General features: G+C 42.4%; 1 protein-coding gene across 3 annotated transcripts in view; it reads right to left on the bottom strand.

Annotated features, from left to right (window-relative positions):
• GNG2 (G protein subunit gamma 2) overlaps positions 1-21,903 on the bottom strand; it is a 116,290-nt gene that overhangs the window by 11,151 nt on the left and 83,236 nt on the right. For all 3 annotated transcript variants that reach the window (XM_057723866.1, XM_057723867.1, XM_057723868.1), the window contains one exon: positions 10,182-10,297. In XM_057723866.1, the coding sequence (XP_057579849.1) occupies positions 10,182-10,268 (87 nt within the window). In that variant the 5' untranslated portion in view covers positions 10,269-10,297. The remainder of the gene's footprint in view (positions 1-10,181; positions 10,298-21,903) is intronic.

Here is a 21,903-nt window from a genome sequence, read left to right as displayed (position 1 = left end):
ATATTTGAAGACATAATAACTGAAAGTTTCCAAATTTGATAAAAACTACAAACCCACAGTTTCAAGTAACTCAACAAACTCCAAATGAAGAAACATGACTCAAACTACATCAATGCACAGCACAATCAAATTGCTTATATATTATTTGAGTAGAAGGATGGAGAGAATAGAAAATAAAACATAATAAATAGCTATAGAGAATGTTAGACAGTAGTATATTTTAAAAGAAAATGAAAAACAGAGCAGGGTAAAAGGAATTGAGAGAGTATATATGTGGGGGAAGACAGGCGGCAGTAGTTAGGCTGAATTGAGAAGATAACCAATCTTTGGGTAAAAACTTCCACAATAAAGTTTATGGTAAGAGAAACTGGGAGCCATGGACACATTTTGAAGAAGCACTCTGGCTGCTGTGTTGAGAACAGGACTCTATGGGAGTCAAGGGTAGAAGCAGAGATTACTGGAGGCTAGTGCTGTAACTTAAGTGAGAGGCCACAGTGGTTCAGAATGGAGAAACAGCAGCAGAGGCGGTGCTGAATAGTATAATTCTGGATAAACAGCATTTGAATGTAGAATCACCAGGATTTTCTGATGGATTAGAGATAGGGTGTGAATCAAAAATAAGAACTAAGGATAACTCTCAGTTTCTGGACTGATTTAACGGAAAGATGGAGTTGCCGTCATTTCAGCTGCGGGGAGAGAAGTTGTAGAAGGGTTGGAATGGAAACATCTGTTAATGAGATATACAATGCTGGAGTTAGGGGCAAGATTTGGACTAAAGCCATAAATTTGGGCCTTGAGGCCATATAAATGGCACATAAAGCCTTAGGAATGAGCAAGACCACAAAGGAGTACATTTCGATAGGAAAGAGAGGAATGAGGATTGAACCCTGGAACACTACAATGTAAGAAGTTGGGAAGCCCAAGAGAAATAGCAAAGAAAATTCAAAAGCAGTAGCCTGTAGGGAACCCTGAGAGCCAAACGGAGAAAGTGCTTCAAGGCATAAGGAATCATCAACCATGTCAAATGCTGTCAATACATCAAGTAAGAGGAAAACTGAGACGTGACTGCTAGATTCAGCAATTTGGAGTCATTGGTGACCTTGATGAGAGAAGCTTTCGTGGAATGGTGGGAGTGAAATGGGTGTAAGAGCAAATGGGGCCTCCTCCTTTACAAACAACTCGATCTTAAGGGCATAGGGTAGTCCCCACAGTAGGTCTGCGGCCCACGGTGGGATGTCGGCTGGAGCAATGTGAGGAGAGCATCTGTGCAGGGGGCATCCTGGTGAGGAGGATGGGACCCCGAGTGGGATGTGAAGGCATCTGCATCAGGGAGAGAGGTTATGGAGTGGGACCTTGGTTCCATACATGGGAACTGATCAAATAAGGATGAGGGGAGTCAGGTTTCTCACCAACAGAGACGGGAGTTATACATACGGAACGTAGAAAGCTGGAATGAACCCTGTGGTGTAGGATAGGACCTGGTGGAGTCGATGCGAACTCATGGTTACGCGTACACGTATGTACAGATAAAGAAATATAGATGTAAAAGTGTGTGTGCGCACGCATGTCCTCACGTGCATGCGTGTGTGTATTCTCTAGCTCGATCCACCAAGAGGACCCAGGGACAGCGACTCATCAGCAATGAGCGTGCTTAGCACCGAGATCTTGATGTCTAAATACCATTCTCAAAGGGATGCTCTTGCAGAAAAGGATGATTCCAGGTCTGGGCTGCAGAAATAACAAGAGGACCCTCGAATATCTTTTCGTGCCGAAAACTAAGCAAGTACTCAAAGAAGGAAGGAGGCATGTCAAAAGGACGCAGTAGCCAGTGCTTTAGTCTGTGCCAATTTAAACATAAAAAAATTAATGATGACAGTGTCAGATTATAAATCATTCAATAAAAGAGGAAATCACAAGTGCATTACATAAAATTTAAAAAATAGAATGTTTGATGAGGAATGGGATAGTTATATGGTCTCAAGTTCCCTCCCCCAAACTCCAAATATTTATTAACTACAAAGGAGGAAGGATACCTTTCCATGGAGAAACCTGGAAGACCTTAATCACGTAAAGTTAGTATCACCAGTAAGTGACAATTTGAAATTGTGTGTCACTGATAGGATGCAGTGAGATGACATCCCGTCAATTTTCTGATAATAATGTCAAAGTTTTGTTACTTTAATTAAATCATAAAGAAACATTAGACAAACCCAAAGTGAGTGACATTTTATAAAATAATAGCCTATAATCTTAAAAAGTGTCAAGGTCATAAGAGTCCAGGAAGTCTAAGGAACTGTGGCTGACAGGACAGCTAAATGCAACCTGTGATTCTGAACTGGGTTCTTTTGCTCAAAGGGACATTAGTGGGATGATTTGCAATACATAAATGGGGTCTGAGGAGTAGAAGGTAGTGATGTATCAATGTTAACTATACATGATGATAATATTATGATTATGTAGAAGAATGTTTTTACTTGTAGGAAATATTAAAGTATCCAGAGGTGACCGGGCACCTGTGACAATTTTTCTCGAATGGTTCGGGGAAAAGAAAATTCTTTGCATTGTAATTGAAACTCTTCTGTACCTTAGAGATTATTTCCAGAGTAAAAATAATTTTTCTAAAGAAAGGACAAGAGAAATTAGAAACACTGAATATGAACAAATTTCTCAAGAAGTTACGCTGCAACGCAGAGCAAACAAATGAGGCAGTTGCTGGAGGAGGAAATGGGGATTTCAAGAGAAGAAATTTTATTTAAGATGGAGAAATAACACTATGTTTGAATGCTGATGGACATGATGAAATAGAGAACCAAAACGGGTGATTCAGAATGGGCAGAGAACTGCCAGAGCGTGTCCCTGATGAGGGAGATGAGATCTGATGTACAGTGAAGGAATTTACTCTTGAATAAGAGCAAGGATCTCCCTAGATTGACAACAGCTGAAACCCAGCTACCCAGCAACCTCCCCAAACTAGATGGAGGCTGAGAACCAGGGAGTAAGGGGAGGAGGACTCTAGACAGTCCCAATAAAAGCCACCAGACTGTGATTTTAGGCTCTGAAAAAATAGGAACATGCTCTAGGCAGATGCCCTGACAGCTCTGAGAAGAAGCAGTTGTCAGGAAGGATAAAACCCAGACCCAAGAACTTAAACAGTAAGTAAGGCTATAGCTCCATCTTCTATACATCCTGAAATTGAAACACACCTTAAAATTAATGTTGCAAAATGCTTGCAAGCCATCGGGCTAAGAAGCACTGACAGGTTGTCACTGCCTGGGCACCTGGGAAGGTGCCCGTGAATTAAGGGTGTAAGTCATTCAATCAGCCCTTCTGTAGAGCTGCTGCACTAGTGGAGCCAGCCAGGGTCGACAATATGAATTTGCTCCCTAAAGGTACTTCGAAGATCACACTGGGTTGGAGGCTTAGAACGAGAAGTTACTGTGCACATTGAACATTGCCGGTCACAAGCCTGGCAAGATAGCTGAAGGCAAAAGAAACTGTCATGCCTCTGGGAAGAGATCATAAAATTTTCAGAGTAGGACAGGTGGACCTGACGTGTATCTAAAAAGGTCTTTTTACAAAGGTCAAAAGCTTCTGGCTACTTGAAAGTCTTTATGCTTCTTTGAACCATTAATATGTAATTCAAGTAAGAGAAAATTAAGACATTTGAGCATTAGTAAATGCAGAAGAAAGCTTGGTGTTCTTTGCTATGCCTTGGAATTAAACTGAAAATAAGAGAGGTGCTCTGGTGAGCAAGACGAGGCATGCCAGGAATGGAGTGCAGCACATCCCTGTGAAGCCCCGTGTCACCGGGGTGCCTGCATCACTGCCGCTGGCCAAAGGGGAGTCTAAAGGACCGCTCCACCGTGGTTATGAAAAGCACCCAGGATCAAACTTTGATTGTGATATTAGAGAAAGTATCACTGTATGGATAAATAGCTACTATTTTAAATTTGTAAATAAAGTGTGAATAGTCTAAATAATCTTGCCCTTTCCGTTCCTCCAAGGAGAGATAGCAAACTGATGATACACACCAATAGGATTTTTTTAAAAAAAGGAAATGGAAGAATTAATTTTCAAAACTGTCATCAAGAAAATGACACGATATTTAATTTACTCAATTTAATGAAAAAAGAAAAGACATTCAAAATTATCATCCAAAATAGTTACATTTTTAAGAAGGGAGCGCTTCATCTGGCCTAAAAACTAGGCTACTCAGAAAAATTCATTTCCTAGGGATTTCGAATTATCAAGGTTTAACCGTACTGCTTCTCTAGCTCCGAGGTATAATGCACAAGGCTAAGAATATACTTGGTGCTTAACAAGCATCTGCCGAATTTTAAAAATTATGTCAACCCTCATAAAAATGAAGTTTTATGCTCAATTATTAATGTATGCCTGAGTTCAATTTAAATTTTTTGCTCCACTTCCAGCAAATCAAATGAATGAGGACTAGATATCTTTGAACACAGCCTTTTCCTCTGTAAGTTCTAGACATACTATAGCTATTTTATTAACCCTGAAAATACTTTCAATTGGCCTATAAGGAAGGTCTAATCTCACTCTTCCCAATGAATTCAATGCGGGCATTTTAGGGAAGAGATGTTAGAACTTTCAATTCAAATGCTGGAAAAGTATTTGAAAAGTCGCAAACTTAGGATGTCTGTCCCCTCTCTAGAATGAAGCGTGATGTCTAACTGGCTTGTTTCTCAGTACAGCTTTTCCTGAAGTTCAACTCCACTGTATTATGAGCCAGTTGTCAGAAAGATTATATTTGGTTCAAAAATTACACATATATGTCAGATATGAAAATCAGTCTGTTCTTTTTATGTTGAACTGTTTTCAAAAGAAGGTCTACCATAAACCCTGGCTACTTGCTACCATACACCTGACGTGAAACAATTTACCTGTCTTAAAATGAGCAATTCTGCCCTTGCTTTTGGTATTTCACTGAATTTTCTCCTATTATGATGAGTTTTATCTGGCCAGTGATGTCACGCTTAGAATTTCCCAGACCATAAGTGTAACTGGAAATGTCATGCAAAACATAGTTCCTAATGTCTTGTTATATGACGACACTCTTAGTACATGAACTTAAAGCTATCCACTAAAGACAAAGTATTTTCTGACTGCCTGCATATCTCATCACCAAGAAGTAGATAACAAGGTCTTTGGCGTTGAGGACTGTAGTCTAGTTTGAAAAATGTATCTCATGAAGGTAAAATTACTTCATAAATTGAGTTGGAAGTATGATCAGAATAGAAAAGGAGATTCATGAACACGTGGGAATTTAAGCTGACCCATGATAGAGGAGCAAGGTTTGGATAACGGCCGAGTCCGCTTGGGCTGCTGTAACAAAATATCCCAAATGGGTGGATTGTAAACTATGAGAACTGCTTCTTACTGTTCTGGAGGCTGGGAAGTCTGAGGTCAAGGCGCCGGCAGATTCAGGGTCCATTGAGGGTCTGGCTTCTTGGCTCACACATGCCCTTCTTCTTGCTATAACCTCACATGGTGGAAGGGGCAAGGGAGCTCTCTGAGTCTCTTTATGAGGGCACTAATCCCATTCCTCAGGGCTCTGCCTTCATGACCTAATAACTCCCCAAAGGCCCCACCTCCAAATACTATCACATTGGGTGTTAAGATTTTAACATACAAATTTTGGGAGCGACACATTTAGTCTATAGGAGACAGAAAAAGAAAGAGTGTTCTCAGTGAGGGATCCAGAATAACCAGAGAGATGGGCATCTGCGTAGCATATTCTTGAGACAGTGAGAAGAGCCAGCTGGAAAGGTCTATTGGAACGATTGGTGGGAAATGAAAAATAATTTTGACATTTTTCTGTGGGGCCAATTTAAGGAACATCCAATTAAATAAGAAGCAATCATTTCACCCAAGCTTCTGGCCTTGGCTTTCTTCTAAACTTACATCTACATTATTCATGATGTCAACAGTGCCCTCTGTTAAAGGGTGTCCTTCCAGCTTACAACGATCCCCACCCCTCCTTAACGAACGGTCCCCTTCCTGCCCACATGGGTGGGTTAGTTCCTAGGAGCCACGTTTGCGCAATGTGGTTGCGTTCTGGTGTCAGCTGATGGAAGCTGCAGGTGGCTCAGCCCTGGTAGAACAAGCACACCACGCTAGGAATATGGAAGTGAGACTGAAAGGGATGACACGCGTCCCTCTCTTTCTCCATGGAGCTGAGAGTGTGACGTGTGATGCCGGGAGCCATGGGCAGCCATCTCGTGTCTGCCCTAGGGCAGAGGCAGCTGAGAAAGCGATTCCTCCCAGGAAGAGAAAGAGGCAGCTACACAGGGAGGAGCAGAGGCACATACGTTGCAGAGCTCTTGCGGTTCCCGCTGGCCACCCAGCTCTCACGCCCCCTGCTTAATCAGCTGCATTTCTGCTCTTAGATTCTGAGATGCCCTGTATCTTTTAAAATCAACCCCTTCTTTTTGCTTAAGCCAGCCTGGGTTAGGTTTCTATTATTAGAAACCCAGAGTCCAAATATAGCGATCAATGAATAGATTTACTGAAGTCCTACTGTCCTTTGCTTTTGCACCTGCTCTCTGCCTTGTGCTCTCAGGAAAGGCTTTCTTTCACTGGCCTTCGCTCAACAGCAGTGCATCTTGATTTGTGCATCTTGATTTGTGCATCTTGATTTGTGCATCTGGGTGTCACAGTCTCCATAGCCTCTCACTGCCCCTTTGCCCAGAGCCCTTTCCAGCTTTCCTTGGTTTCTCTTTCCTTTCTGTCCTCAAATGAAATGCTAAGAAAGAAACACAGAGAGCCTGGGAGTATCATTTATATATGCCTGAGGCTTATGAACAGATAATGGGTTCATTAGCCCAAGTCTCCCAGGGTCTGTGATGCAAAGGGATAGGAAACAAGAAGGTTTAAAAATGAATATTCTATCAAGACCCTCACATGGGAGGGCTGCTCCAGGCAGCCCAGGTTATTCTGGGGGCCACAGGAGGAATAAGGGACCCTCGACAGCCCCAGTGTCGGCTGTACCCCTTTTCCTTGGTCCTTGTTGCCTCCGCTGCACTAGGCTCTGCCAGACGGACGTAAAACCACTGCTGCCTTATGGCTTGAGGAGGTCACTGCTCTGATCGGAAAATCAGAAACTTGGGATCTTCAGAGAGAAGCCTCTTCTTGCTGACAGGATCATGGACGGAAAGTAGGTGGAGGAGACTGAACCCTAAGAAGCCTAGAAGGGACCCCTAACAGCAGATAACCAAGCCCTCAACCAGCTAGCCGACAGCGGTGTCAACACACTCGCAGTTTTACCCAAGCGCTAAACTAAAAATAATCTGACATTTCACCACAGCATGCCTGCCTGCCTCTGGTATGCAGGACAAATGCTGAGATATAGGCTGCTGCTGTATTTCCAACAATTTCAGGTCTAATGATGTCAGGAGGAATTGAGATATGAAAGTCACCACCACTTAGGAAGGCAGTCACTGACTGTTCAGTTTATGAGGCTAAGGCTGTGTCTCTCTAAAAGAGATAGTGACTTATTGGGTCTCTTCAGGAGCAGTATACGAAGGGCATCAGGGCGTGGTGCTGGCTTCTTTCTCGTGATATTTGGTATTTATGCTTTTGGATATCTTGTGTTAGTAAGAGGTCTTGTTCATTTTTTTGGTAACCTCTTACTAGACCAGGAGATTCTGGACAGCAAGACTCATGTCTTCTCTTTTGTCTAGCTCTACATCTCTAGGACCTAACAAGGCCTGGCAATTTAGAAAGCTCTCAATAAAACATTTATTGGATAAAGGGATAAATGAATAAGCAAAAAATAGCAAAAATGCAACCTTATGATGAAGGTCTGGGAAAGCGTCTTAAAGGATATAACGATTGAGTCTTCAAGGAGTCACTGGAGTGACTGTAGCAGAAAGTAGAGAGGACAAGAGCGAATGTTGAAGGCATTTGAGACTCCCATCAAGGGGATTAAAAACGGTTCAGTATCGCATGTGCGTGAGAGGAAGGGGATGAAGCGGAAAAGAGGGGCAGGGGCCCGAAGGACCTGGCACACTCTGCTAAAGAGTCTGAATTTCATTTTCCAGGTGATGGGAATCAGGAAAAGTTCTTCAGTAGGAGAGGAGCCTGCCGAGGTTTTCTTGTAGAAAGTTGTCTTTGGCCGCTGCACGGAGGCTACGTGACGGCAGGGATGGAGATGGGGTTGCAAAGATCCGCTAAGAGTGCCTTGCAGTCCGTAATCCATGGTGATGAAGGTCTGACCTGCGGCTGAGAAGGTGTTTTTGTCCCGTTCCTCCCACTGCCAGCACCTTCGCATCCTCCTTCAGGGTGTGGGCCTGGCGGGCTGGATGGTAACAGAAAACGCCAACCACACCAGTGCTCTGTGAACACCTTTATCTTCGCTGGGCCACCCCCACGCTGGGCCACTCCAAAGACAGAGTGGTTTCCCAGAGGCCCACGGGCAGAACCTCCCCACAAGAAGACAAAAAAAAAAAAAAAAAAAAAGGACTGAATGCCTCTTTTTGGTGCCACAGTCTCTGGGCCACCTCACTTCTCTCAGCAGGTACTGTGCCCACTTGCCACACTGTACTTCTTTTAAGAAGGGAAATGAAGAAGAAGAGGCCAAGGGCAAAAAGGAGAGGAGGAAGGTAACGGAGGCGCAAGACAGAGAGTGAGGACCCTTTATCACATTCATAAATAAAGAAGAATCAAAGCTGCCGTAAGAAAGAAGCAGCTGTTTACTTCTCGTGGTCCATTACCAGGACTCAGGTCTTACAGAGGAGGTTCAGGGTAGACGGAACAATGTCTATGGAGATCTGCTCGGCGTCCTGGTGGAGGCAGACCAGCTCTCCCTTCAGGCTCTAGCCCAGACCTGAGGGGAGTTATCAGGAGCAAACCCCTTCCCACAGGACCTCGGTGCCCAGCTTTAACTATACATTGAAATTAACGGATAATAAAAAAAAATACTGCTGCCTGAATCATACCCTGATGGATTCTAATTTAATTGGTCTACAGTGTGGTCTTAGAATCGGTCCTTTTATAAAATTCCCTGGGTGATTTGAATAGACAGGTGGGCTGAGAACCATTGCTGTAGAACAGTGTTCAGCAGAGTCTTTCTCTAAAAGGCCAGAAAGTAAAAATTTTAGGCGTTGTGGCCATATGGTCTCTGTTGCAACTACTCTGCCCTGCTGTTGAGGTGTGAAAGTAGCCACAGACACTATGTGACTGAAAGGGCGGGGCTGTGTTCTAATAAAGCTTTATTGACAAAACCAGGTAGTGGTTTTGGCCCATGAGCCACGATGTACTGACTCTTGCTTTAGGAGCACATTCCAAAGGATGGCTGGGTTGTTCAGGTTGCTACGTCAGGTACGGACAAATCTTCCAGTTTACAAAAAGCATTTGGGAGAATGTTCTAAATTTAGTAAAATAAAATATGTTGCTGAGTTCCATTTCATAAAATGCTCAGGTCTTCTGGGCAAGTGAAGCTTTGAGAGTTGATAAACATTTACTCTACTACCCTGCAGAAGCTACCTGTGTGGGTTAATTTACATGGAAAATCTGCCAACAAAAGGTTTGGATTTAAAGTCCTGGCTCAGTATGTTAAGTCCAACTTCAGGCAAAGCTGTCGGGTTAGATCTGGGGAGTGAGAGAAAGAAAGCAGTCAACTGTTAACTTCCAGGAACGCTCTATGCTGTTTGACTTCTCAGGGAGACCTCGTGGGGTTTTTGTGTTCTGAAGAAAAAAAATTCAATAAGGTATAAAGAAGAAGAAAAAATAACCTGCACTGGTGAATAGAAGGATTAGACATGAAGATAGACTCTAAAAATTAGGACCTACGTCAGGACAGAAAAAATTAAACCCGAGTGAGAAGAGCGTCTTTACAAGGTCAGAGAAGTGAACTAGTGGATTTCTATGTATTATGGGTTTTCCAAATCCCTTGGCTAGAATTCAGCCATGAGCTTAAGTCTTGTTTTGAAGTCTACATGGAGAACCAATTTTAATTTATACTGTCATTTTATTCTGGAGAAATCCAGAGAAGGCAAAGACACATTAGAAAAATGAACTTTTGCCTAACCGTTGAGTTTCTCTCCCACCACCCCTGGCGTCGGCACTCTCCTTAGAAAAGCAGTCAAGCGACACACGGCCGCAAGTCCCGCCCCTGACCGCCAAGGCCAGCTGAGCTGTGTGGGTCACGCCATCCTCACCTTTATCCTATCGATGTTGGCTTCCATCTTCAGCTGTTCCACCAGTTTCCTGGCTTGAGCTATGCTGGCCGTGTTGTTGCTGGCCATTGGAATGCTGGGCGGGCTTCTCAGACGCACTAGGAAAGAAAGCAAGGAGGAGCAATGCATCAGAGAAGTCATCAGCTGTCAAATGTGCCGGCTCACCACAACCGGGGGGCCCCCAAAGGACGGCTGCAGTCAGGCCAGGCTCCTCCAGGCGTCCACAGCCCCAGTCCAGCACCGCGTCTGAGTGGCAGGCAGACCAGAAGAGGAGCTCTGCTTTTCCGGCTCTCTACCTCTGCCCTTCCAGCCCTTCTTCAGGGGGGGGAAAGAATAACGTTCATCAAATCAGATAAGATGTGCTGCCACATTAAGACATCAAGTTATTAAATTTATGTCAATTTATGAAATAAGTTCAAGACAGTAAGGGTGACAGTAGGCATTTTTATGGTTCTTTATTGGGTACTGCTATTGTTAGGTACTGTGTTAAGCTCCCTCCGAGGATGAGGAATGAAAGGTGAGCAGAGGCAGAAATGGTAAATTATATAATCCCTAAGGATGAAAGACACTATGTTTACAATGTTCTCTTGACAGGCTCACACGTCGACTCTGATTAACTGCAAGCACCTCAGTCTATTACACTGCAGAGACACTGCAATAGGAGGTGTGGCTGTTTTGTGTTGCTGATCTTGCATCGTTTTAAATGGTTTTTTCTCTCCACTCTATTTGAAATATGGCTTGATTCATAGCCAATTACTCTACTCATAATCCTTCAGGAACAATCTATGATGCCAAGGGGGAGGGGTTGCTATGTCTATGCTGTTATCTGCTTCAACTGAGTTCACCAGCGGTCCTCTAAACTAAGCGCAACAGACTTAATACTTTTATAAATATGGGAACGGAACAGAGACGCTTAGAGAGTGGAGTTCTGTGCCTATGTAGATGGTGAGATGGTTTCTTTGTCTCTGGCTCTGCCAGACGGCCCACCATCCTTACCCTTCGCTCCCTTCAAGTCCTATTCCAATCTCATTTCTCTTCTATTTCTTGACCCACCACCTCACCTTATTCTTGCTATTCATCTCAGAAAACATCCTATTTTATTTTCAGTGCCCACTTCCCCCATATTCTGATCAGGTCTTATTCCACGTCAAGGTGCCATGTGCTATTTCAGGACCGTCTGTGTAAATTTGCCCCTTGAGGTCACTGACACCCAATAGTGAAGCGACGTCCGAGAGCTGCAATTTAACTAGAGGGCGTGACCCAAGAAATGAGAAGCATTAAACACTGCTTCGGTCAACAAACAGTCGGATCTTGTTCTGAAGATATTATATTAAAAACTGTGACTTCTGCTAGCTTTGGGGAATATTTTTATCTAGGGATAAAGTAGGATCAGGCTACCATCTCAAAAAAGGAAACAGGACACATAGAAAACCTATAAAAGGAGAAATAGCCCACAATAAGTTCAGTACATAGGTTTTTACATATCCACGAAAATCAAGAAACAATTTTATTTAATTACCAAAAAAACCAAAGTCTATAACTTGCCGAGACCAGCTCGGCGACTCGAGGTGAGTGACGGGTGCCGCAAGCTTGAAGAAGACACAGACACAGACTGAAGAGAAAAGTGGGACGGGGGGCTCAAGACCTCTCGGATCAAGAGCCCTGCTGACTCATCCCAGGTTGCTTTTACTGAGTTCTTCAGCCAGCATTCTCAGGTTACACTCATAAACAATCAAAGGCCTCACATGACTGGGGCAATGATCTTTGTTTACTTCCTGGGTCCGAGTTGAGCAGGTGTGGATCTGAGCTGGGGGTGGAGAGCAAAACAGCCCTGGGGGCAGGAGACCTCTCTCAGATATTAGGGGTCTGTGCCCCACCCCTGTTGGCCCCTCTGCGACTGTGCCTGTCTTAGGTTGTTCCTCCCTTGAGGAATCTTACCTGTCTCTGGCTAACCAGTCATCCTCCAGGGCCAAACAGGGTGATATAAGGAAGGCTCTAGGCATCACCCCTGTTGGCCCCTCTGCGGCTGTGCCTGTCTTAGGTTGTTCCTGCTCTGAGGAATCTTACCCGTCTTTGGCTAACCAGCCATCCTTCAGGACCAAACAGGGTGATATTAGTCTCCACGCCCCGCACCCTCAGTTCCTCCACTGCTCAAGCAGGACATTCTGAATCCCATCGCTCGGCCCACGTACTTTAACATTTTCAAGGTTTCAGAAAGGTTCCCGAATGTCTTCCCACAATAACTTATCTTCTTTGGTTCTTACTTCTTGATATCTAGTTCTTCAAGACAAAAGATGAAATTAGGCGTAACTCTCTGTAAACAAAGAAGTCTCTTCATAGAGAACATTATTTTATAAAGAATACTGCAAAAGCCAGCCCAACAGCATTTACAGTATGAATGGGAAGACAGGTAACTATTCCCTCAATTTATTTTCAAAGGGTTTGGGGACAATGAAATGGGAAGGAAGACTGAAACAATTTCAAAGCTGCAAAGATCTCTGCACTCTACTTTGAAATGCTTGAAGATCAAGGGAGGGATCTTGCATACAAAAACAAACCCAAAAAGGAGGCTTTAAGAACAACTGTGGTTCCATCAGCGCGGTTGGGGACTTAATCATCTCAGCCCCGCAGGGACATTACATGCCCCCAAATCAAATGGACATTGACCAGCCTTGCAAAACTTCACAAGGCTAAGATGGAACACTGACTCACCCAGCAGGGTAGCCTAAGTCTTCCTTTCATCCGAAGATGGAAGGAGCCACCATCTACAGGCCCCTGGACACTGTTCTGTGAAGTCAACGTTTTCTCCAAACTGGCATTCATCACACTAGTATACAGACAATCACAGAACTTCCAGATCCTCATTGGGCCTGCGGGAGTTTTGAGAGTCTAGTCAGCTATTCTTCTGTCCTTAAATCTAAACCATAACACGTAGTAACTTGTGGTAGAGACCACTGCTTGCTTCCAACACCCTTTTCCTCGTCTTCATTTGTGATAACATTTTTTTTTCTTTTTAACAGATACTGCGAGAACCCTGAAGTATAGTTGGGTATATTTGCTGAAAGATACATTCCCAGGCTCCCCTGCAGTTTGGTATGGTCATAGGACTAAGTTTCAGCCATTGAGACAGAAGCAGACGTGTTCTTGTAGGGAAGGGATGTGTCCTTTGCCTTCTGCTGCTGGCATAGAAGGTAGTCACGTTCATCACAGAGCTCCACCTTAAACATCTGGGCTGCACTCCAGGATGAGCAGGAAGGATCTGGGTCCTTCCTGATACTGTAGAGCCAGCATGCCAGCTGTGGACAGGCTGCCATCTATGTGAAGGGAAATAAGCACGTATCTTGTTTATACCACTATTATTATGGGTTTCTCTGCCGTTGGCTGACAGATCTGCCATTAACTGACTAAATGACCCATTATTTTCATTTGAGCATCCAGGAAAGTCTATGTCCTCATGCCCGTTTATGTTTCCTGGAAAAGGCTGTAGCTGTGCTGAGGAGGCTGAGATGGAAACTGTATGAGTTTTCTATTGCTGTGGTAACACATTCCTGCAAATTTAGTAGCTTAAAGAATATACATGTATTATCTTACAGTTCTGGAGTTTAGAAGTCTGAAATAGGCACTATTGGGCTAAAATCAGGATACTGGCTAGGCTTTGTTCCTTCTGGAGTTCTAAGAAAATGTTTCCGTTGCTTTTATAGCTTCTAAAGGTTGCCGCATCCTTTGGCTCTTGGCTTTTTTCTTCATTTTCAAAACCAACAAAGGTGAGTTGACTGCTTCTCACGCTATATCATTCTGATCACTTCTGTTTTCACCTCTCTCTCTGACTCTCCTCTGCCTGCTTCTCCCACTTTTAAAAACCACTGCAGCCACACTGGGTCCACCCTGATAATACAGAATAACCTCTGTATCTTTAGGTAGGCCGATTAGCAACTTTAATTCCGTTTGCAACCTTAATTCCCCTTTGTCACGTAACACAACAATCTGCAGGTTCCAGGCATGAGCACATGGACATCTTTGGGGACCTTTATTCTACCTGCCATAGAAGGAGACCTCTGTGCAGGTGGAGAAGAAAAGAGGGAAGGTGGGGTGTTGAGATGGGAAAAGAAGAGGGATGAATGCTGGGGATAGAACAAAGAAAACCTAAATGGACTTAAGAAAAAAAGCAGACAAAGGTTTTGGTTTGTGCTTCTGGTTTTAGGAAGATCCTGTATGTTTTCGTTTTACCATATGACTTAACAAAATCTAGGGTCATTTTTAGAACCACTTAGTGTATTTTCCTCTTTTTTTACATCCCTCTGCTTTCCCATAAAAACAATGAAGAAATCCCCCTCTTGTAAACTAAAAAAACGGTAGAGTCCTAGACTAGTGTTCCAAAGATGTATGTGATATTGAGATTTATAAGAAATATATATTTGGTCTTTGACCTATTCTTGCAACAGAGCTCCTAAAACCCTTGGAATCTCCTGTGATGAGACCAATAAAGGTATTTTATGTGAATGAGGTGACTTTTGGAAAGCCCTTAGACAACCTGAGGTTGGGGTCCTGTTTGCCAGGAGAACCGACCATGTGATTAGAGGGCGGGAACGTTCTGTACCCACCCCCCGCCCGAACCTCCTGGATGGGAAAAAGGGTTGGAGGTTGAACTATCAGCCAGTAGTCAATGATTTAATTAATTGTGATGATGTAAGGGGACGCTCCATAAAACCCCAAAAGAACGAGTCTGGAGAGCACCCAAGTTGGTGAATGCATGAAAGATGTTGGAAAAGTGGCCCACCTAGGGAGGCTGTGAGAGCTCTGCACCCTTTCTCCGTATCGTGTCCTTCCCCTCTCCTCCATCTGGCTCTTCCTGAGTTATATTTTTTTATAATAAACTGGTAACCTAGTATGTGAAATGTTTCTCTGCGTTCTGTAACAGTAAATTAATCAAAACCAAGGAGGAGGCCATGGGAATCTCTGATGTATAGCCAGTCAGTCAGAAGTACAGGTAACAACCTGGGCTTGCAATGGGGGCCTGAATTGTGTGTGTGGGTTGGGGGAGGAGAAGGCAGTCTTGTAAGATCAGACCCTTACCCTGTGGAACCTGATGCTATCCCTAGGTAGACAGTGGCAGAATTAAAGAATTAAGTTAGGGACTTCCCTGGTGGCTCAGTGGTTAAGAATCTGCTTACCAATGCAGGGGACTCAGGTTCAATCCCTGGGCCAGGAAGATCCCACATGCCACGAAGCAACTAAGCCTGTGTGCCACAACCACTGAGCCTGTGCTCTAGAGCCCATGAGCCACAATTGTTGAGCCTGCGTACTGCAGTTACTGAAGCCGGCATGCCTACAGCCTGTGCTCTGCAACAAGAGAAGCCACCGCAATGAGAAGCCCGTGCACTGCAACAAAGAGTAGCCCCTGCTCACCGCAACTAGAGAAAGCCCACACGCAGCAACGAAGACCCAATGCAGCTAATAAATAAATAAATAAATTAATTAATTATAAAAAAAGAATTAAGTTAAACTGTAGGACACTCAACTGGCATCAGAGGATTGTTTATTGGTGTGAAGGGAACTGCCCCCCTCCACACATTGGAATTGGATCCATTTTCCTAAAAAGTGACTATGGTAAATAAAAAAAGTTAGCTTATCTTCTAAGCTTGAAGTATTTGGACAACACACCACACACACACACACACACACACACACACCCCCTCTCTTCATCTTACAAATCTGAAACTCTGTACCCATTAAACAATAACACCCATCCCTTTCTCCCCCAGCCTGGGAAACCACCATTCTATTTTCTGTGTCTATGGCTTTGATTACTCTAGGTACCCTATGGGGTGGACTCATACAGTATTCGTCTTTTTTTTTTTTTTTTTTACACTTTAAACATATGCAGTTTATTGTATGTCAATTGTATCTCAATAAAATTCTTGAAAAAAAAGTGGATGATTCATATAATGCTGTAGATCATAATGATTTGCTCAGTCTGCTTCTATACATTATAAAGTGGCGATATCCGGTAAGGCTGGAAAAGATGGATAGAAAATATTGGGTCTTATTGACATACATGTTCATATTTGCCACTTTAAGAAATGTAAAACAAATGTGCGTGACTGAATGGAATATCTCATGTGGGCTCAGGAGTCGCAAATAGTCTTCCCTGGAGTTCTGTTGCTCTGATCAGTGCTTAAATATGGCAGAGTGGTCATTGAGCAGCCTCCTAGCTTTTCCTGTGCTTATAAGGAAGGTTCTCAGAGACAATGGACCACAACTGAGGGGAAGCTAGGAGATCTTCTCACTGTTCTGGGGGTCATGTGCTTTGGCAATAGAGGTTCTGACTCTAAAATAAAAATAATCCCAGGGTTGGGGAGAGGATGTTCAAGGCTGTAATTTGGCCAAGTGTCTTCCAGTAGCTGCGTTCTGGGGTTCTCTACAGTATTCGTCTTTACATGACTGTCTTAATTCACTAATGGGCACTTGGGTTGCTTCCAAGCTTTAGCTACTGTGAACACTGCTGCTATGATATGTGTACATGTGAGTGCACATGTCTCCTCAAGACTCTGCTTTCCATTTTTTAGAGTATACATCTAGGAATGGAGGTGTTGGATCACTGGGTAAGTCTATTTTTAATTTTTGGGGGGACAGCAATACTGTTGCACACGGCAGCTGTACCGTTTTACATCATCACTAAAAGTGCACAGGGCTGCCAGTCTCCCCTCATCCTCATGAACACGTGATTTTCTTTCTTTTTTTAAATAGTAGCCATCCTAACGGGTGAGAGGTGGTATCTCATTGCCGTTTGATTCGCTTTTCCCTAATGATTAGCAGTGTTGAGCACCTTTCCATGCTTTCATTGGCCATTTGCATATCTTTTTTGGAGAAATGTCTGTTCAAGCCTTTTGCCCATTTTAAAAGGAGGTTTGGTGTTGTTGAGATTTAGGAGTTTTCTATATATTCTGCATATTAATCTCTAATCAGATATCTGGCTGGCAAATATTTTCTCCCATTCCATGGATTGCCTTTTCACTGTGTTGATAGTGTACGTTGATGCACAAAAGTTTTTAATTTTCATGAAGTCCAAATTTTCTGTTTTTTCTTTTGTTGCCTATGCCTTTGGTGTTACAGCCAAGAAATCATTGCCAAATCTAATGTCATGAAGGTTTTGCCCTATTATTTTGAAGGAGAGAAGAATATGCCATCCCCAAATATGCCACTATCGCGTATTATGTTGAATTAAAGTTACTTAAGAAAACAGCCAGTGAAAGAAGAATATTCTCACTCTCTTTGTCCCCATGAAACCAGGAAATAAACCTCCCATCTGAAGGTCACCTTCCCTCTACCAGGAAGTTAGAAGGCATCTTTATTGCCAGAGATAGGGAATTTAGGGTCAAGAAGGCTGTATCAACAAACCTTGTAATTTCGTCAATAATTTGCTACCCCAAGCCCAAACTCCTTTGTCTTATCAATTCTTCACAAACGTATTGTTTCCCTGTCTAAAAGGTATAAAAGCTACCTGCTTTGGTCACTTCTTTAAGTCTCATATCTTTATGGGCTCCTGTACAAAAATTAAATTTTTGTTTTTCTTCTGTTAATCTTATATCAATTTAATTATTAGACTAGCCAAAGAATCAAGAATGGAAGATGGGGAAAGCTTTCCTCCTCTACAGTTTTAGTGCCCAAAGTGGGGCTCTCCCTGCCTGGAAACTGTTCACTTTTGGGCTGCTGCAGCTGAGACACCCTGGGACCTCTGGTAAGTGCTGGCAGAAGGAAAGAAATCAGTCTCCCCCAGATCTCTGGCTGCAAGGCCTGATAGAAGTGAGAATGATAAGAGTCCTTTGCTTTTTCTAAATTCAGATTTGTAGGAGGAAATATTTGCATGACTTAGTTCCTTGGCTATAGCAACTGGTAAAGGTTTGTTATGAATACTCTTGTTATCTACTGATTCCTTTTCACCCAGAGATGGTCATTGCTTTCCTTTTTCTCCATCTTTTGTGTCATTTCTCATAAAGAGAAAAAACCATAGGGTAGCATGCAGGCATTGGTTCTATAAGCCTGTGGTCTGAGCTGGCTTCATAACCGGGTGAGTTCATGGTTCTTATCAGACTGGCATCTGTTTAGACAAACTTTGCTCCGGGCCCTTCCATGTAAAACCTGGGTGAAGTTTTCCTTTCATCTTGCTCTACGTCCTGAGAACGTGACTCTGTGACCAGTAAGAATGTTCTCTGGTTTCTGCTAGCTGGAATGTGTGAGTCATAGCTTGCGTTTGGTGGCCAGTTGAACAGACTGGATTCCGAGACATGAAGTCACAAGCAGGGTTCTCTTTATCAAACTGTGCCAGCTTTCAGGAGAGGTTGTCATAAGGGGTCCTGGTCCATAAGAGGCCTTTGTCATCTTAGCCTTCGCTGTCCTGTTAGTGCTGGAAAAGCCTGCCTGGTGTCACAGACTAGTAGGGGTGTGACTAGAGCGGCCTCGTGTCCTTGTGAGAGACCACAGACACTGTTTGCACTATACCGTTTTTACTACCTATGACAACAAAGGTCTTTGCTTTCTTAGGCTAAATCTGGGAACCAAGTTCCTGGATCTTCTGAGGACTGTATCTTTTGCATTCTCTTTTGGGATGCCTCTTGCATCCTTGGTTAAACCATAAAAAGGCTTATTGGTTTGAGTCACTATTGAGATGAATATAATTTCCTACTCATCAATGGCCAAAGGATCCTTTGAACTGGCCATATTTGAAAGAAAGAGATTTTTTAAGAGCGCTGTCATGCTAAATGGCTATCTTACTGGTACCTATGGAAAGACCAAATTAAAAAGAGAACACAAAGGAATTAAATGGCTAGCCTTAGGGACTCTCTTAACAAGGTGAAAAAACAAACATTAGATTTAGAACAAAAATTAAAGACCACATCCAACATAAATTCCCCTTTAAAAAATCTGGCCCCATCTCCTCAGCAAATTCCCTTAACTCCCCAAACTCCTGCACCTTCCCCAGAAAGTCCGTTAAACATCTAGCTGCTGTTTTAATTTTCCCTTTCCCTAAAAGATATTTAGAGAACACTGATCTCTAGGCCTCAAGAATACAGGTTACTCATGCAACTGCTGAAAGCCAGGAAGTAAATTTAACAGAAGCGTTCAGGATGGAGAGGAAGCCTCTCTGCTATTCCTTACAACTCCTTCTGCTTTCCAGAGCGCCAAAATCGGGCTCTGCCAGCCTCTGGTCTTTCTATACAATGTCCTTTGCCGATGTATCCTGGATGCCCATCCCCTCCCTCCACCCCCTCCCCCCACCCCCTCCCCCCACCCCCCCTACAAAGAATTCACATCCCCTGGAAAGCAACAGATTTTTTAAGTTACAAAGCCCTTTTACCTCCACTTTCAGAAGATCCTACCAAATTTAAAGAGGAATTAAAGAGATTCGTGGCCATTGACAACCCTTCTCACAGAGGAAATGGATGACCAGAATTTCTCCCAGGCCTTCCGATAAAATGGTCAGGAAATGGGTTAGCTGGGGGCTGATGTTTAGCAAATATATTACATTTGTATTATACATAGAATACATTGTATATTATATTTACTAATATTAGAAAAGGTAGAGCCTTTCCCATCCAAGGTGAATTGGTCTAAGGTTAAATTGTGTACTCAGAAAGAAGGAGAACATCCAAAGGCCTTTATAAAATGCTGTGTACAGACTTTTCAAAGGTCTGCTGAATTAAGCCCTGAAGCTCCAGAATACAGAAATCTTTTCATTTCCTCTTTAATAGGCAATTTTCTCCTAAATTTAAAAAGGCAAGTGCAAAATAGTGTGCCTGGGTCAAACCTTAAGCATTAAGATGAAAGAGCTCCCCAATTCTTTGAGGAGAGCTTGCCGGAGAAAAAGGGGATTATAACCAACAGTACTTGATTTGCAACCTGAATTCTTAGAAAAACAAAAGCACAGCTCTGAGAGCAGCTCAAAGTCCACTCAGACCCTTTCTCATTTGCCTTCAGGTATTTGCAGATATTATCAAAAAATCAAGACATTGGCAGTACAATTGTCCTGACTTAAGAAAAAAGAATAAAATTAAATAGTAATTACTTTAGACTTCTGATAATATCTAGATAAAAATACTCCAAAATTCCTAGTAGAAAACTTACATTCTTTCCTGTCCCTTGAAGATGTAAATCTTATCCTCTATTTATAAGGTAAAGTCAGGAGGTAACTAAAACTTACATTCTTTCCTGTCCCTTGAAGATGTAAATCTTATCCTGTATTTATAAGGTAAACTCAGGTGGTAACTAAATTATATGAAATTCCTAGAAATCTGATATGTCCAGGTATAGTGTTATCACTAGTTATTATCTTAGAATGTATATTACAGAAATAACCACATTTCCTTGTTAACAGCATTGTAATGAGCTTTCATTAGATCTTTAACCCTGACATTTTAAAGTCTTTTGTCATTTATAGTTTCCGTTTTACTTTGATGACTTATGCAAATGAGTTTCATCTCCAGAGAAATTCATGGAAAGGACTCTGAGAAGTACTGTGGAATCCAGGCTTTTGATAACTTTCAGGTCATACCACTGAACTATGTAAGGATTTGTAGAACTCTAAGAAAAACTGGATTCGTAAAACTGCTAACAGAAGATCAAGGTCAACAAGAAGTAATTATTACACATGGGACTGAGTGAACTGAAGAGGATGGCTATAATTTTTATGATTTTTTGTTTGAAACATTGCTGGTTCTTTAATGTTTTGTTTTTTCAGAATTAAGGAAATTTTTTTTCTCTTTTCTCTTAAGCTACTCATGACTTAGAGCAATTTGGTAAAGTATACCTCTGTGAACAAAGATGAAACATTTACTTTTCCTCCCTACTTTGTTCATCCAGAATTAAGAAACTCTCAGAGAGTAGTCTTATTTTCATGGCAATATAATTATCTGCATAAGGTCAATAAGAATCTGTTTTCCCTGTAACAGGACACATTGGAAACATTGGTTATATTACCAAGGCTTTGACTGGAATGTCTTATTTGAGAGAGACATACCTAAACTCAAATATGACCAGAAAGCTTTAAGGAACTAAAGTTGACTTTATGGAGCCAATAAAGCTCCTTGGGAAAATCAGCCAACCCTGTTTACAGGGTTCCTGGCAGCCTTACCAGGTGAGTAAGGAAGGTCACCTCCTGTCAGGCCTGGGAAACTTCAGATATTTTGCAGATCTCAAAAAGAGAAAAATGCACCCAAATCTATAGGTATTACAGGCAAAGTCTGATGGCAAACTCTCTGCTTGGCTTCCTAGCCTAGAGAGGCTTTTCAGTGTTTACTCTGAGATTCCTTATAAAAATTTCCAGCAAAGCAAACTTAGAGTCTACAGGGTTAATCACTATTCTTGCTGCTGATTATTATGTAAATAATCAGGCTAAGGTTATTGAAATTAGACTTAATTTGTGAACAAGTTAGGCTTATTGCAGTTAACTTTGCTAGAAATGGAGGTAATTACAAGGAAAAGCTTTCCTCCCCTACATTTTCTCGTATGTTTATGACTTTAATCCATTTTGAGTTGATTCTTGTATATGGTGTGAGGTAAGGGTCTAGCTCTATTATTATTATTATTATTATTATTATTATTATTACATGTGGATATCTAGTTTTCCCAGCACCATTTCTTGAAAAGATTGTTCATTCTCTATTGAATGGTCTCATCATTGTTGTTCAAAATCATTTGATTATATACG

The sequence above is a fragment of the Hippopotamus amphibius genome, chromosome 2 (assembly GCF_030028045.1).
Source record: "Hippopotamus amphibius kiboko isolate mHipAmp2 chromosome 2, mHipAmp2.hap2, whole genome shotgun sequence".
Classification (NCBI taxonomy): Eukaryota; Metazoa; Chordata; class Mammalia; order Artiodactyla; family Hippopotamidae; genus Hippopotamus; species Hippopotamus amphibius.
This window is presented reverse-complemented; position numbering and strand designations above follow the sequence as displayed.